At 38.6% G+C, this 17,128-nt stretch overlaps 1 protein-coding gene across 1 annotated transcript in view; it reads right to left on the bottom strand.

Annotated features, from left to right (window-relative positions):
* Positions 1 to 2,617: 2,617 nt before the first annotated feature.
* TMX4 (thioredoxin related transmembrane protein 4) overlaps positions 2,618 to 17,128 on the bottom strand; it is a 42,766-nt gene continuing 28,255 nt past the window's right edge. Inside the window, exons 6-8 of the mRNA XM_055265511.2 lie at positions 12,632 to 12,733; positions 9,128 to 9,191; positions 2,618 to 7,959 (exon numbers count right to left, since the gene is read on the bottom strand). Coding sequence (XP_055121486.1) covers positions 7,589 to 7,959; positions 9,128 to 9,191; positions 12,632 to 12,733 — 537 coding nt within the window. The 3' untranslated portion in view covers positions 2,618 to 7,588. The remainder of the gene's footprint in view (positions 7,960 to 9,127; positions 9,192 to 12,631; positions 12,734 to 17,128) is intronic.

The raw sequence follows: 17,128 nt of genomic DNA, 5'->3' as shown, positions 1-17,128 counted from the left end.
TGATTTCTTAGGGAAGTCTATTATTTTTCAACACATAGACCAGGCCAAGACAGAAAAGGTTTCTTCAAGTGTCTATGTTCTAGTGAGATTTTTCTATTTCACCAAGGATGTAGCTGGGAATTTTATGTAGTTTCAGTTCCAGCTTTCTAACTTGGCTATAGTCAAGACTTTGCATCCTATACCTACATGGACAATAAAATGTACTCTTTCTGGTTACCTAAGGGAGCAGCTGCTCTCTCCACCACTACTGGTCGCAGTTCCGATATCAGATCATATTTATTGACCTCTTGGTTTTTGGCTTTGTGAATTTTTCTTACTCTCTTTTGAGCTCAGTTCTATCTTTAAAAAGATACTGGTTATATTTTAGCCTGCATTTCTAGTTTTTGTAGTGGGATGGTTTTCAAATATATTTCACAATATCACTTTTCAAGTAAGTTTGGAAATGCTAGAAACTAAACTTATCCTTGGAGATTCACATGATTAGCCTATTAAAGGTCAGGCACCACCAAGCCCGGCTAATTTTTGTATCCCTTGTAGAGACGGAGTATTGTCACGCTGCCCAGGCTGATCTCAGACTCCTGAGCTCAAACAATCCACCCACCTTGGCCTTCCAAAGTGCTGGGATCACAGGGGTAAGCCACTGCCCAGCCTACTGACTGGGATATCAAAGATATTGAAATGAGAAAAAGCTCATGCAAAGATTAGTAAGAAACTGTGCCTCCATCACTCCCTCATAAAAAAGAAAATGAGGGCAAGAATCTACCATGATGGCTTAGTAACAACATTCTCTTTGAGATAAATGTTATCCTCTGTTTCCACACATGCTGCTTAAAGGTTGCTTGTGTGTGCCTAAGGGGTCCCGCACCACTTCAGCCTCCAGTCCCTCATGTAGCCCTCCTGGTCACACATACCATCTACACCCTCAGCCTAGGTCAGGTTCCTTTTTATAAACTCATACAGCATTTGTTAACTTTTCCACTTGTAACTGTTTTCCTGCTAATACTCACCTTCCCAAGTAAAATACAAACTCCATGAAATGACAATCCTTGGTTTGAAAACTCTGGTACCTTGAAGACCCACAGTGGTCAAGTCCAGCAGGAAGACCCCCAGCACTGGGGCCGTATGTACTGTGTCCTCTCCTGCCATATGTGCATTCATACTAAGTCCCAGGAGCTTACTCTATAGAAGGTCCTAGGCTTACAAAGGTGGGCAAGAAAAAGTCATTGTGGCAAGAGATTGCTAGCTCTCAAGTTCCCTTTGTTCTTAAGCACACAGCAAGATTACACATCCTAGTCTTCCTTTAAGTTAGGTATGACCCTGTGACTCTGTCCTCTCACAGGAAATGTGAACATAAATGACGCATGCGCGGCAGCCTCGCTTTAAAATCTCTCAGCAGTGTTCCTCTATCTCGTACTCCTGACTGACTGGGATGGAAATGATCACAGCCACCTTAGCAGCCACGTTTTTTTGGTTGGTTGTTTTGAGATGGAGTCTCGCACTGTCACCAAGGCTGGTGTGCAGTGTCATCATCTCAGCTCACTGTAATCTCCGCCTCCTGAGTTCAATCAATTCTCCTGCCTCAGCTTCCTGAGTAGCTGGAATTATAGGCACCTGCCATTACGCCTGGCTAATTTTTGTATTTTTAGTAGAGACAGGGTTTCACCATGTTACTAAGGCTGGTCTCGAACTCCTGATCTCAGGTGATCCACCTCCCTCGGCCTCCCAAAGTGCTGGGATTACAGGCGTGAGCCACCATGCCTGGCCCAGCAGCCACATGTTAAACAGCAAAGCCTCCCTTGCTTGACCTTGGGGCCCAGAAAAACCTGCATGGGACAGAGCCTGCCTGGGATGCCTGGCCTGGGCTATGTGAATCAGTAATACAATTCTTGTTCTTAAAGCCCCCGAGATTTGGGGGTCTGTTAGCACAGGCTGGACTATCGTAATACATTTATCAATCTCAAGAAGCTCACATGTTCTAAGAAAGAATTTCTATTACTGTGAAATATGTTCCAAAGAGCATTCAAGACTAGAGCAAAGCAGGGTGTTAAGTTTGTAATTCAGTGTTGTTGACTTGAAAGCTGTGTTTTGCTATAGGCAAGGATGAATAACCAAAGTCATCTAGGCAGACAGCATGACAGACATTCTTCTCTGTATAGGCAAATAAGCGTTCCAAGCCTTGGTGGTATGCAGGTTTAATAACTGTCTTCTCACTACACACATCCTCCACCATCTTCCAAAAGACAAAAATCAAATCTCCATTGTTTCAGTCTCTGAGGGTGTCTCAAGGACCCACCTTACCTCCTTGATGCTTTTCCACTATAGTGGTGGGGAGAGTTAGGTGTAGAAGGGAGTTTTCTGAAAGCCCCAAAGACAAGGCCAATCCACAGTGTCTTGGGGGATTAGTAGCATCCCATGCCATCTGGCTACCCCAAGACCTCAGGACAGAGGGAGACCCCAGAGGTTTCTGAAGGCAACACACTGGCTGGAAGGGCCTTGGATCTTTGGACCTGGCCTTGGTTTTGTGCACTTTCCAGAGCAACTAAAGGGCATGTGGTCTGAGTTTCACTGAGTCAGGAAGGGAGAAAGAGAGAGAATGAATGAATGAACAGACTAGATGGAGGATGGACACGAAGGAAAATTTTTTTTAACAAATTAATATTTTTTGCTGCCTAAGCAAATGGCTTTTGTGAAAACACTTGTATGAAAAGCAATACATCATTTGTTTTTACTTACCAATCACTATCATTAGGTTTTGATGCAAATGGGAATTTACAATAAAATGAGACAAATAGGATCAGGGATTATATACAATACTGTGATCAAGTGATTTGTGATTCAGGCAATGTACTACTTGAAACACATATCTGGATTTCTCATTCCAATTGCTGCAGATGCTATGTGAGGAAGCAAAGAATACAGAAAGAAAAATAATTAGGTTCATTAGGCTAAGACTAATACAAATGATATAAACAACAAATTTATAACAGACTACATTGCAAATAAGCAATGCTTTTAGTATAAAAATTGCATTTCCACAAAGAAGCTAATAACAAATACGATTAAACTACCTCAGAAACACGTCAAAGTTGTATGAGTCACACATACACAGTGTCACAGTCTACATAAAGCTTTACTGAGAATACGCCATCTGAAGGCCATGTCCCGGGCTGAAGCAATCAAAGGGCTTTTCCACTGAAGTTCTTGCTTCCAGAAAGCTGTTCAAAAAGCTGCCCCATCAGGTTCAGCGCAGGCTTGATGACTCCAAATTTGGCTTTTTAAGACAAGCTAAAATCTCCTCCAGAGAATCAAAATGTAGGACTGAGGTAAAGAGATATTACACAAGAAGGAACTTTTCTGTTGGCATAAGAGATTTGAATCAATTCTTTCGAAAATGTTGGTACATTTGACAGGATGGGTCAACCACATATTTATAATACTGACAAATAACACTGCAACACCAAGATGAAGGAAACAGATAGCCTATTGATATGAGCAAGAGAACCAGCCTCCCTCTTCTTTCTCTCACTTCATACTCAAGATTTTATGCTGAAATCTCAGGTTTACCCTATCTTTTCCATCTTTTTTTAAAATTTATTTTTCTCTGGACTTTTAATGTTTCCATCCTATAAAACAACATACCAGCTCCACTACTGATGCATTTGGTAATAAAAAGTTACATGGTAAGTACTTGCCTTAAAAATGACTTTTATCATCTACCCCAAAGGAGTTTTTACAGGATACAGGTTCTGTAGACTGACATATTCCCAAATCGTATCAGAATATCACAGCTGTCAACAAGGAATTTTGGCCATAAAAAGTCAAATTTTGTTTTTTTCCACAATCAAAAGCTAACTCAGCTGAAGCTTATCTATTTTCTACTACAGTAGTTATTTTGAATGTATAGCGTTAAAGAGGCCTGTGGCTAACAGACAGGGATTCCATGCACAAGAAGAGCTTTTAAGTATGTGCCCATGCAGTGCAAGGCCCTGTGAACCCAACAGGCCCTGTCCCTCATCCCATCCGATGACTGTACTTCAAAGGGAAAGAAAGATGTGGATTGCCTGTATGTTGCTTCAATATGAGATCTCTGAGCAAGCTGGGTTGGTTTAGCAGATCTAGCAAGAGATAAATAATAAGAGAAACCAACATAAAGGTAATCAGAAGTTTCAAACTTTCCTTCTAATTGATGAAAAGGTACCCTGCTCCAACTCCCCAGACATAAAGCACTGCACATTCCCATTCCAAAACCAGTTACCTGCATTGCATTCACCTAATTTGTATTTACATAAAATACCATTCTGTGACTACATAACTGATATTGCAATAGAGGGAAACATGATTTTAATTTTTTTTTTTTAGATTTAAAAAATCAAAATCATGTTTCCATGCACTTGAGTTCTGGATCAAATATATTATCTACAGAAAAAATCCACAAACTCTTATTGAAATGTTCATGTAATTTTAAGTTTAAATGATTTTAGGTTGACTTTTCTCCTTTAGTTTTATATTAATTAAGTATTGAAAACAAACCTAAAATCTTCAAGTGGAAAGAAATTAAATTAGTTATGTACTTATCAGGTCATTTGGAAAAAAAACCATCTTTGCCATGATGTTAAAAAAGGGAAAATCAGGAAAAATGGTTCCCACAGATATTTAAAGTTTTAATGGGTCCTCTTCTCCAAGATGTTTTTTCCTCACCCTTCAATTTTTTTAAAGTATTGCTGAGAAAGAAAGTACATTTTCTGCCAGGTGTGGTGGCTCACGCCTGTAATCCTAGCACTTTGGGAGGCCAAGGCGGGCGGATCACCTGAGGTCAGGAGTTCAAGGCCCGTCTGACCAACATGGTGAAACCCCGTCTCTACTAAAAATACAAAATTAGCCAGGCATGGTGGTACATGCCTGTAATCCCAGCTACCTGGGAGGCTGAAGCAGGAGAATCCCTTGAACTAGGGAGGCGGAGGTTGCAGTAAGCCAAGATTGTGCCATTGCAGCTTGGGCGACAAGAGTGAAACTCCATCTCAAAAAAAAAAAGAGAATACATTTTTCTTATTATATAATTAGATATAGGTCAAATATCCCTTATCCAAAATGTGTGAGACCAGAAGGGTTACAAATGTTTTTGGATTTGGGGATTTTTGTATATATAATGAGGTATCTTGGGAGTAGACCCAAATCTAAACACAAAATTCATTTGTTTTATATACACCTTATGCAACATAGCTTGAAGGTAATTTTATCCAATATTTTTAATAATCTTGTGCATGGAACAAAGTTTTGATTGCATTGTAACTGCCACCTGTCAAATGAGGTCAGGTGTAAAATTTTCCTCTTCTGAAGAATGTTGGAACTCAGTTTAAGATTTTGGAGCATTTGGGGTTTTGGACTGTTGGAACAGGAATGTTCAACCTGTACTATTTGGGGTCCAGTTGGAAATTGGCTTTACATTTGTAAAAGCCAGTGTAGACTGTATTTCTGCCTTTCCTCCCCTCTAGTCAAATACTCCACTAAAAAAATGAATATTTCAGTTTGAAGGGGAGGCATCATATAGAAAAGCCAAACTATAAAACCATTCTTATTCCATAATACCTCTGAACCTGAGTTTACTATTCTTTGAAAACTCTGTTTCAGCTGATTATAAGAGAAAGAAATCCAGTGACACGAGGGCAGGCAGGCTCCGCTCTGCTCTGATCCAGAAAAGCTTCCTGATGTCAGGGAGATGGAACTGCCACCATCAGAACCATGGCACTTTGGGTGAAGGTGTGTCAGCGACCAAGGGGGCAGGAAATGGGCAGTGACTAAGGGGGCAGAAAATAGGCAGGTACATGGCAAGGTTCTCCCAGTCCATCAGCCCAGTGATGGCCTCGATCTTGAAGCTGCACTACTGTCTGAGAAGCACAATTACTGGTGACTCTTAACAAACTTTAGCATACTGGGGAAGGAGACTGTCAAGTAACTGAATTGGAAAGATGAAAAAGAACCATCTCTAAAAGTTGATGCTGTCAGAAGAATAACCTCCTTTGTGCAAGTCTTGCAACATATCCTCATTCAACCACAGGAGGGCAGAGAGTTTCAGAACCTCCCCCACCAGTGAGCTCCCTGCTCACAATTAATAAAAGGAAAAGGTTATCTAAACAGCCAGATAAAAATATACCACATGTGCTTTTTTAAAGATGACAGAAACTTTTAGAATTTCATAAACCTCTACTCATTATTCTGTCTGGATCCAAGGGGCATAGAATCAACTTTAGGCATCTTTCGTATGCTTGGAATCTAATTTCATGAATTTATTCTAACTTTTAGGCATCTTTCGTATGCTTGGAATCTAATTTCATGGATTTATTCTAACACATAAATCAGGTAAGAGAGAAGTAGATGGATAGATTTTTTCTTTTTTTAAAAGAAATTAGCCTCCCTGGGTACTCACAATAGATTGAGTATTGAGAGATTTACAAAGATATAATTCTTTGGAAGATTACAGAAGATGGAAACAAAATCAAATCTTTCACTTTCAGGTACTGGAGTTCATTAATTCTTTCACCAAAAGCACATCACTGAAGGAAAATCAGAAGTGGTTTTTTAGTTATTATTAAAGTAGTTCAAGACCCAGGGAACCCCTTGAGATGAAAACAAAACAAAACAGTATTCACCTTTCCTTCACAAGATTACCTTGTACTGGCAAGACTTAGAGGACTTCTGGCTTGAAAAATATTGCTAAGAAAACTTAAAAAAAAATCAACAACAACAACTATATTTTGGACAAAACAATTTTTTTTTTATCTGTCTTGTAAAATCCTTACTTCCTTTTGAGTCTCTGATGGCTGCAACATTTCATTTGAGATGTTTGGCAGTCATGGCTTCAGGGTTTTTGGTTACTGATTATCTAAACCCCTTAGGTCAGAATAAACAAACACAGTTCATGTAAACCTGGCTGCTATTGGAGTCCTCTGACCAAGAGATAATAGTGAAGAGTGGAGAGCCTGAATGCCCGTGGTGGAAAAGTTGGAAAAATTAAAGGTAAGAAATAAAACATAACACAGGAGATTCAGAGGGCTGGGATGACTTCTGAGCTGCTCTCTATACCCAAGGCCCTTTCAATTTCAAGCTGTAAAAGATTTTTCATGCACTGTGGTGCCTGATGTTTCTTGCAATTTGACGAAAATAAATACTTTACACAAGAAAAGGAAGCAAGGCTTCTACGTTACACTTTGAGGACGCTCAGGAGCCAAGGCTCCTGCTTGGCTTTCATTTCACAGGGCCTGCAGCCTTGTCTCTGGAAGGTGCTGATTAGGACTGGAAGTGGACTCCTCTGGTCAAGACTCTCTGACCCCTAAGTAAATGAACTTGTTTCCCATCCCAGTCTCCAAAGATCCCAACACTACATTTGTTTTTCTATATCCTGATTGTCACACCTGAAACACTCTCCTTAGTATACATGAGGCTTACTGCCATGAGACCAAATGACTAGACAGCATCTTTTAAGAGAGAAGCTTGCTCATTCAGGAAAAATTAAGGATTTGGTACAAACTGCAGGCCAGAGGGAAGCTGACATACTGTTTTGGTGCATATTCTTGAAAACGCGTCATTAAATCTACAGTCCCTTGTCAGCATGCTGACTTTTACGCTGCCTCAAGGAGTCTTCCACCACCTCTGTGTCAGCTGGGCAGGGTTGCTCAGAGATGCCTTCTTCAGCCTCTTCAGGCTCTACTTCCTCACGGGTCGCAATGTCCTCTCCTGGGGGCCCCTGGTCATTGGCCTCACTTCTCTCCTCATCCACACCAGCAGCCAGGTTGTCCTCCTCCTCTTCTTCCTCTGCTTCATCCTCATCGCCAAGATCTTCTTTTTCTTCTTCCTCATCTACAAGGCTGTCTTTGTTTTCTTCTTCATTTGAATCATCTTTTTCTTCCTCTGCATCCTGCAACTGTTCAGCCCTATGAGCCTCCTCTGACCTCCGATTCTGCTCTGTGGAGGGAAGAGGAATATCCTCTGAATAAACAATGGTAATTCAGTAATCAATTGAGTGTGTTTAGCTGTGAAATAAAAATAGAGGGTAAGTGACAGTTTTTTCTATCTTGAAGCTATGGTCACACAGGACAGATTCTCTGGTTGGCACCCTAGCCCCATTTAGGGCTTCTCCATCTGTCTCTGGAGATTTCATGGACCATAATGACTTCAGCAGGGCATGTGGGCAGCAAGGGCAAAGTTTCCTTTACGCTCTGTATTTTGTGTCCTGTAGAAAGCTCAGTGACCCTATTGGTCATGGTGATTGGTTCAGAAATTTGACAAGCTAAGCCACTCAAAGTACTCCCCAGGGGTTCTGGGCCAGAGTCAGGAGAAAAAGCCTGTTTTTCTTCAGGGATTTTTAAACAGAGAAAATGCGCAAGGACTATCAACAGCTCTTATGAAAAAGCCACAGAGAAAGAGAAATCTAACATCACTCGGGCCGCTCTTGAAGCTAGAATGTCCCTGGGCTTTTCAGTTATGTGAGCTAATAAATTTTCATTTGTTTTCCTAAAATGCTTGATATTGGGTTTCTATTACTTTTAAGAATTCTAAGAATCATATTTTCAAATTATCAATGGAAGTCTCAAAGCCTCAAAAGCTTCAAGAACTAAAAAGAAACATGAGCTTATTTAAACTCCCACATAAAATTCAACAATTAGAAAGTCTCATGAACATCTTTATGCAGTCTCAAAAATAGTCTGGAATAAAGACATGCAAATCCAGGGGCACCTGGCCCCAGAAGAAGTGTGGAGCAGTGCAAGGATTTGGGAAGACTGCTTTTAAAGGACTTAGGAGAGTTACTAGTACACAGCAGACTCAATATATATTGAGTTTCCCTTCTTCCCTTCTAGTTCTAGTTAGAATAAAGGAAAATATGACACTGATTAATGAAGAGCACATACTTAAAAAGAAAAAGCAATTGCCAAAATGAAATATTTCCTAATTTAAGAAAGGGAGAAAAATAATTTTGTTCAAATCTACCTAGAAAACATATTTTAAGAAATTTGGTAGTGATGATTTGGTCACCTAGTAAATCACAGAGAAAACCCACTATCTGTATGAGCACAAAAAGGCACATCACAGAATTCCAAAAACACTCTAGATCACAGGAGCTTATCATACTTACCAGAACGTTCAGATAAATGCCTTGGAAGTGGCACATAGAAACATTCTGATATTACCACCAAGACCTGGAAGGAAAAAAGTGATTTTACAGTGAATAGATAGGACATTTATTACCAAAGGGCCTCAAAATTAGGCCTTGCTTCTATAATCAGATATTCTTAGACTAATAATTAGCAGCTAGTCAAAAGTCTTCACAAGAGACAAGGATATAATTAAGAATTTCCTACTTTTCAAATGTGACATAATACAGGAAAATATTAATTTAGAAAGTGGTCACAAAGCCAAAAGTCTACAGAGAACCCACTATAAATAGATGAACCAAGCAGGTATAAGAAGATAGACACTATGAACCAAGTCTTTTAAAATACACTATTCGGGACAACCAAACCACTCTGTATATAGGCTGCCCCTCACCAATGCCCCTGATTGAATGCAAGAACGTTTCACAAATGTTACAGCCAGCTGTGGGTGGGGAAGGATTGAGGATGACTTTGAAGGAGGAGGCATTTAATGCCCTGGGAAGTCAGGAGAGAACAGCAGCACCGCCTGGCTGCTCTAAGCTAAACTAAGCTGGGTCTCCATAGGGCCTCTTGGATCCAGAGAAAGCCCTGAATGTCAAACTGAGGAGACCCAGGAGGTGGGGCAATGAGTTGCAGGAAGGCTTGGTGGGTTGGGGAACAATAAGCTCTAAGCCATTAAATCAATTTGAACAACAAAGAAAAAAAAAACATTCCATCTGATATCATTCAGGTTTGAAAACCTTACCTTTTAATGTGATAGTTATATGTTTGCTGGCTATTCCAGGACATAATGTTTTTTTCTGACTTTTCTTTTTTATTTATAATTGACATACAGTAACTATATATATACTGATGGGGTACAATGTGATGTTTCAATGCATGTATATACAGTATAATGATCAAATCAGGGTAATTACCATATCCATCACCTTAATTTATCCTATTCTTCTATTCTGGAAAATTGTACACTCAACAATTTTATCTCAGGTTTAATCTATCTAACTTACTCATTTAATTTTGACTCAGTTGGTGAGGTTACAAAAAAAAAAAAAAACACAAAATTTAGATCCTAGCTTCCCAACAGACATGTCATCCTTCAAGGAGTCTGGGCCATTCAGAGCCAGCCTCAGGCAGCTTTGTCCCTCAGTATACCTTTACCCTGGCATGCTACACAAATATTCTCTATGTGGCTAAGATATGAAGACAATTGAGAAACACTTTTCTATCATCCTACAAGTTAATAAAAATGTCATTCTGGAATAGATGATTTAACATGGAATAACAATGCAGCTGTTTCAAATTGTATAACTCACAAAACAGAAGTTGAAAGTACATAAGAAATTAAAGGTTACTAAAGGCAAAAATTCTAGCAGTTGTGTGTTTAATATACTTAACAGTTATAGAAAAGGCATTCTGTGTGTGTGTGTGTGTGTATATATATATATATATATATATATATATATATATTTTTTTTTTTTTTTTTTTTTTTTTTGAGACAGGGTCTAGCTCTGTCACCCAGGCTGGAGTACAGTGGCAAGATTATGGCTCACAGCAGCCTCGAACTCCTGGGCTCAAGTGATCCTCCCCTCTCAGCCTCCCGAGTAGCTGGGACTACAGGTGTGTGCCACCATGCCAGGCTAATTTTTGTATTTTTTGTAGAGACAGGGTTTTACCATGTTGCCGAGGCTAGTCTCAAACTCCTGGGCTCAAATGATCCACCTGCCTTGGCCTCCCAGAGTGCCAGGATTACAGGCCTGAGCCACTGTGCCCAGCCTAAAACAGGCACTTTGAACACAGATATGTGTTTTGTTATTTTTTGGAAACTCATCAACAATAAATGTATGAATCTTTTTAAATTTATGATTCATATGCTTTCAAATTATTATTTTGTTAATAAAGTTAATAATATTTTATTAAATAAAGTTACTTTCTTATTAAGGAAGGGTAGTCTATCTCACTTAATCACTTGAACAGGCTAGAATCACTCTCTCCTTTCTTCAGGCCAAGCCTCCAATAACCTGTCTGCACTGGTTATCTGAATCTAGGTTTCCAAAGGAATCTAAGGCGTAGGCAGGCAGGCCTGACTCAATTTCATGGACTTAAAGTCAACATCAAAAATAATATTCTAAAATTCTAAGCATTTTCACTAGTCTTCCAACAGGTTCACACACAACCTACATTCCCTAGAACTCCATCACTGACTCACCTAAGACCTCATACTGTTCCCCTACAAGAACCTCACACTATGGTAGCCCCAAAATATATTCCTATAAAATCTAGCACCAGACAACAGATGGGAGAAGCACAGACAATCACATTCTATTTATATCCGGTGTTGAATCCCTTTAGATGAGAGCAATGGGGACATGTTAATTAGCAAAAAGATTAATGCAACAGAACAGAACATACCCAGGACCTAATGAAGGACATATACAGATATCTAAGTAAGTCCCATTCCTATCCCTGAAGTTAACATCAGGAGCCAAGTTTCAAAGATAAGCCATGATATGTATTAAGCATGTTCATGGAAAAGTCAAATCCAGCCTCCTTGGCCTCTTGGGGTTATGACTTACTATAAGTCAATTGTTAACATTCTTAAGAAGAACTTGCTAAAGAGCCAAAATTCATTATAAAATATAAGGAGAGACTTTAAGATAATCTTATCTTAAAGTCTGTTCTTGGACATAAATTTTTAGTAATCGTCAATTATTCCCATTATAGTGTTTAGGAACTATGTGATTAGTATACAATATAAAGGTTTTTAAAAACTTTTTGGTGTAGTTAGGGTTTAAAATGCAATCAAACTCATCAAGACTAGGTTAAGAGAAATAAAAAAATAACAAAGTACAACGTGCTGAACATTTATAGTTGCCTATATAGTTAGATAAATAAATTTATTATTCAACTCTTGCCTGAAATACCAGGGGAGAAAATACACAGATATATACTGCATACTGATTTTCATGCCCAAAGAATAATTGTGTTGTTTTAACTACATTATCTGTCTCAGGAAAACCAGAGTGTATGCATAAGCAGCTAGTCAGGATTAGTTTAACTGGAGGATAAGAACAACAACAACAAAAATCTTGCATCTACCCAAGGAATGAATTCAAAACATTGGCCTTATCACTACAGTGTTTTAATTAAGTAGGTAATGTGTGAAATCACAGCTGACTCAGTTGTCTTAGAAACTATCAATTCAAGTACGGTCTCTTTTTTTTTTTTTTTTTCTTTATCACTGTCTATAGTCTAGGCAGCACACATCTTCAAAATACTTAAGGGATAAGATTAGGGGATAAGAATTTAATAAATTTTCTATTATATTTCACATTACCATTGAAAGCAGTCTCAAATAAGCAAATGCTATTTTTAGATTACACAAAATACTATTTTTTTATGTGCTTTTTCTTTCTTGGCTGCCATTTAGTTGTACACGAAATCCATTTTGCCTTAAAGATAGAAAAAGGTTTGGTATTATCTCTTACCAGACCCATAAAAAGGCCAAAAACCAAGGTGGCTATGACGAAAAAGACGTAAGAACACCAAGCAGGAATTCCAAGGGTCACTGTGAAATAGTTGTGAAGATGCTGGAATCAGAAGAAAAAAAATAAAATATTAATTTTTAAGAGAACCAAAAATATTTCAATCTCCCTCTCTAGCTGCTGTTTCTATATACACAGGTTCCCACAAAGGTTTATATATCTAAATGATTCTTAAAGAACAAGTCAATTTTATAATATTGGGAAACTGAGAGTAGTAATTAAGGTCATTACTAAAAAAAAAGTTAGACTTGCTTAGAGTTCATAATCTGGATAGAATTCTGGTAGAATCGTTTTGATAGTCCTTTCTTCCATCATGATGGATGCTTTTGGCCCTCCTCCCCTAATAAGTATATATATCTCAATGGTTACTTATAATAGGGCATTCATTAAAAAAGTAAACTTTTTGGGCCTCTGACTTTTTAGTAAAACTAAATTATGACTTACAGAATGTCAACCATTTAAAATGTCTCCATACCTCTTTTTTCTAATTAGACTCTCATTGCTCTACACCTATTTATCCTTTCAAAGTTTAGTAAATTACCGGAAAACATAAAATGTAACAGTAGACAAAAGAAACAGTTTTTCTGGTTAATTATGAGCAAATGAGATTCCAGCAGTCTTTGAATAGAGTGTATATCCCATCACTTCATGCTTAGTGTTCCCTAAGACTCTATTTGATGACAAACACTCTAAAAATGAGTGAAGGGACATAATCACAGCTAGAAAGTATTTACATGCTAAATCATAAAGAAATTAACAGATATGAACTTGCTATTTCAAAGTTAAAACCTACTTAGATGTAGAGTTGCAGGAGCCATGCTTCCTCACAATGACTTAGTCATTTGTTTAAGACCCTGACAGCTTCAAAAATGGCCATTAAAATTTAAGCAACTACTGGACACAGGATGACATGGCTCCAAATATCAGCAAGTGAGGTAATGACAATGACTTCCCTAGAACCAGTAAGGCTGATGAAAATGAGTCCAAGTTTCTATTTTAATTTCCTATTTCTCAAAATCTAAATCACTCCCATTGGTTCTTAGTTTATGTCAATGCAATTAAATAACATTTTATTCTGGCTTAATTTGGAATGATAAAGAAAAAAGCTTATAAACTGATTTAGCAAAATCTGAAGTATCTCTCTACAATTTCTTATTCAGCATTAGAGATACAGCTAAAGACGCAGCCAGTATTTTAAACACTGACACGCAGAATCAAAGTGTTCAATCAGTATTTGTTAAATAAGGAAAAGATGCATCAAATGCCTGAGCTATTTATTCATAGGAAAGGCAAACACACTCTCAAATTGTAAAGCTGGCATCTGTCCTCTGTTGATGGCACTGGTCATCAGTGTGTGTTTAGCCAGGACAACTGTTTATTAACAGTAACTTGGCTGGACACGGTGACTCATGCCTGTAATCCCAGCACTTTGGGAGGCCGAGGTGGGTGGATCACGAGGTCAGGAGTTCGAGACCAGCCTGACTAACATGGTGAAACCCTGTCTCTACTAAAAATACAAAAATTAGCTGGGCGTAGTGGCAAGCGCCTGTAATCCTAGCTACTCAGGGGACTGAGGCAGGAGAATTGCTTGAACCCGGGAGGCGGAGGGAGTGGGCTGAGATTGCGCCACTGCACTCCAGCCTGGGCGACAGAGCAAGACTCCATCTCAAGGAAAAAAAAAAAAAAAAAGTAGCGTAGCATTTTACAACTCAGCAAGCAAAAGGCGTATTTGAGATATCAAAACATCATTTCATTCAAACTCTTTTCGAAGGAAGTTTTAAAATTTACTGTATAGTTTCCTACTTTAGAAAATACTGTGTATTATGCTTTTCTCGGAGGACTCAGTATCGTCAAGATTAAACCCTGAAATGTGCCAAAGAATTAGAAGATGGTCAAAGTCAATCTGCCTCTGTGCCAATCCATGAATGTATTCTAGAACTTGCTTTATAAGTATCTGCTGATTTATCTTACTCATATGGTTAGGAAAAATAATGTGCAGTTTTAAGTCCTTCTATACAGTATCTCATGCCCTTTCCGCAAAATAAATGATTAATGCAACTCTCAAGAAACTTTCTAAATTATTTTTTAATTTCATTAAATCATTTGCTTTTGAAGCACTGCATTCTGACTCAAACAGTACTTTCAAAACATTCTCTTATTTTAATAAGCTGCACTTCAATTTTCTTGTATCAATTTCCTCTTGAAAGGGATTTGAGTTTCTTGGAGAAACTCTGCCATCTTCTGGTCTTTTACGTCATTATTAGTAACTATTCATTAATCAGGTTGTGCCTTCACAACTCCAGATATAAATACTTATCTGTTTGCTTTGTCTGAGTCCACAATGGCTTTAAAGTCCCTTACGAGTGTTAGGATTCGTGGTATCATGTCCTGGAAGCTTTGCTTTATATGTTTCCAAAGAAATAGCTTATTCAATAAAATCCAATTCAGTTTTAGATCATTGTGTTTCTGTTTCTTTAATTACCAGGAAAAATGACAGTTTTCACTTGTGGAAAACTGATCCTTGTTCAATATTATACGTGCTTACCCCAAGGAAATATCCCATGCTGTTCACTGAAAATGCACAAAAATGTAACCTGATGGGCATGATACCTTATACTATTGTACTAGATGAGTTAAGAAAGTATCTTACTCGGGCTGGGTGCAGTGGCTCACGCCTGTAATCCCAGCACTTTTGGAGGCCGAGGCAGGTGAATCACGAGGTCAGGAGTTCGAGACCAGCCTGGCCAATATGGTGAAACCCCATCTCTAACAAAAATACAAAAATTAGTGGGGTGTGGTGGCGGGCGCCTGTAGTCCCAGCTATTTGGGAGGCTGGGGCAGGAGAATTGCTTGAACTCGGGAGGCGGAGGTTGCAGTGAGCTGAGATCGCGCCACTGCACTCCAGCCTGGGCAACACAGCGAGACTCTGTCTCAAAAAAAAAAAAAAAAAAAAGTATCTTAGTCTGTTCACTGAAAATGCACTAAAATGTCATCTGATGGGTGTGATATCTTATACTATCATAATACATGATTAAGTTAGAGCTAACTTTTGGCTACCTACATATTTGAGTGAGAAGATGAAATTAAAACATCATTACAACAGAATAAATGAGAAGAGCATTCTAATCAGTGGTCAGACAGACTTAAGGAAGACAGCCAAGCCAAGGCCTCCATGCATCTGAGGTAGAGCCTTCCCTCCCTAGAAAGGCAAGCACTCCCTCTGGAAGTCTAAACTATTGCAGGTTGGATTAAATACTGCTTAGTCACACCCACTCGTCCAGCCCAGCGTTGCACAGTCTCATTCAAACCTAGACTGGCCCTGAAGGACAGAGAGCCTTTGGATTTAGAGTGCACCTGTGTCATAGGATATACTCTCTGAGGAGTTCTGGAACAAGCCATTTATCTCTTTCAGACACAGATCAGAATCCCCAAAATATCTTCCCTGCAAGGAAACAGCTAGAAAAGACTCTCCAGTGATGGCCAAGGGTTCACCTCTTTCATGCTTTAGCTCTCAGCACTTGTAACAAAACATAACCTTGCAGCCTCTTGTAGGATCTATGAAAGGTACCTTACAGATGTGCACCACTGTCTCACTATAACATTCTACAAAACATTCAAAACATTTTTATATGAAAAAAACATTGAGAAGAGACATGCTATGTAAATCACAGAGGAATGTTTTCAAGTTTTAAAATACACTTTGTTCTTCTCTAGTCTAAATCCTGGCTTTTAATTCTCATCATCAGATATTTTAAATAAAGCCTTAAGTCTTCTGTGACGTCATTCTAATAAAAAGGGAAGGTAGCATCTATCACACGGATTGTCCTCCCAAGGATGCAGCACATCTTATTTTAGCTAAAATCTGCCATATGCCTACATCCTCTCAAAACAACAGTAACATTTAGGAAAGGGAAGTTACATCCTATATTATCAGTGAGCAGCAGAGATTCACCAAATCCAATAAAAAACGCTTGAAATACATTTAAATGCTAAACTTAGTTTGCAAAAGCATATACAGGTTGAGTATCCCTTATTCCAAATGCTTGGGACCAGACATGCTTCAGATTTCTGATTTTTTCGGATTTTTGCATTACACTTACCAGGTGAGCATCACAAACCCAAAAATCGGAAATTCAAAATGCTCCAGTGAGCACTTCCTTTAAGTGTCATGTTGGTGCTCAAACAGTTTCAGATTATGGAACATTTTGGATTTTGGATTTTTGGATTTGGGGATGCTCAACCTATATGTTGAGCGACTGCCACGGAACCCTATTTTAAGCCTGCTATCAGCATTGGCTAAAAAAAATAACAAAAGTTAAAGTATTCCATGTTGGCTATAAAGAGAAGGGAAAAGTAAAATAATGAAGACAATAATGATTAATACACATAACTAACAAAAAGCAATTATCAAACATATTAACTGGGTACCAGATTCTGCAC

Source organism: Symphalangus syndactylus, chromosome 24 (assembly GCF_028878055.3).
Source record: "Symphalangus syndactylus isolate Jambi chromosome 24, NHGRI_mSymSyn1-v2.1_pri, whole genome shotgun sequence".
Lineage (NCBI taxonomy): Eukaryota > Metazoa > Chordata > Mammalia > Primates > Hylobatidae > Symphalangus > Symphalangus syndactylus.
The sequence above is the reverse complement of the archived record's forward strand: the minus strand, read 5'-3'. Positions and strand labels throughout refer to the sequence as shown.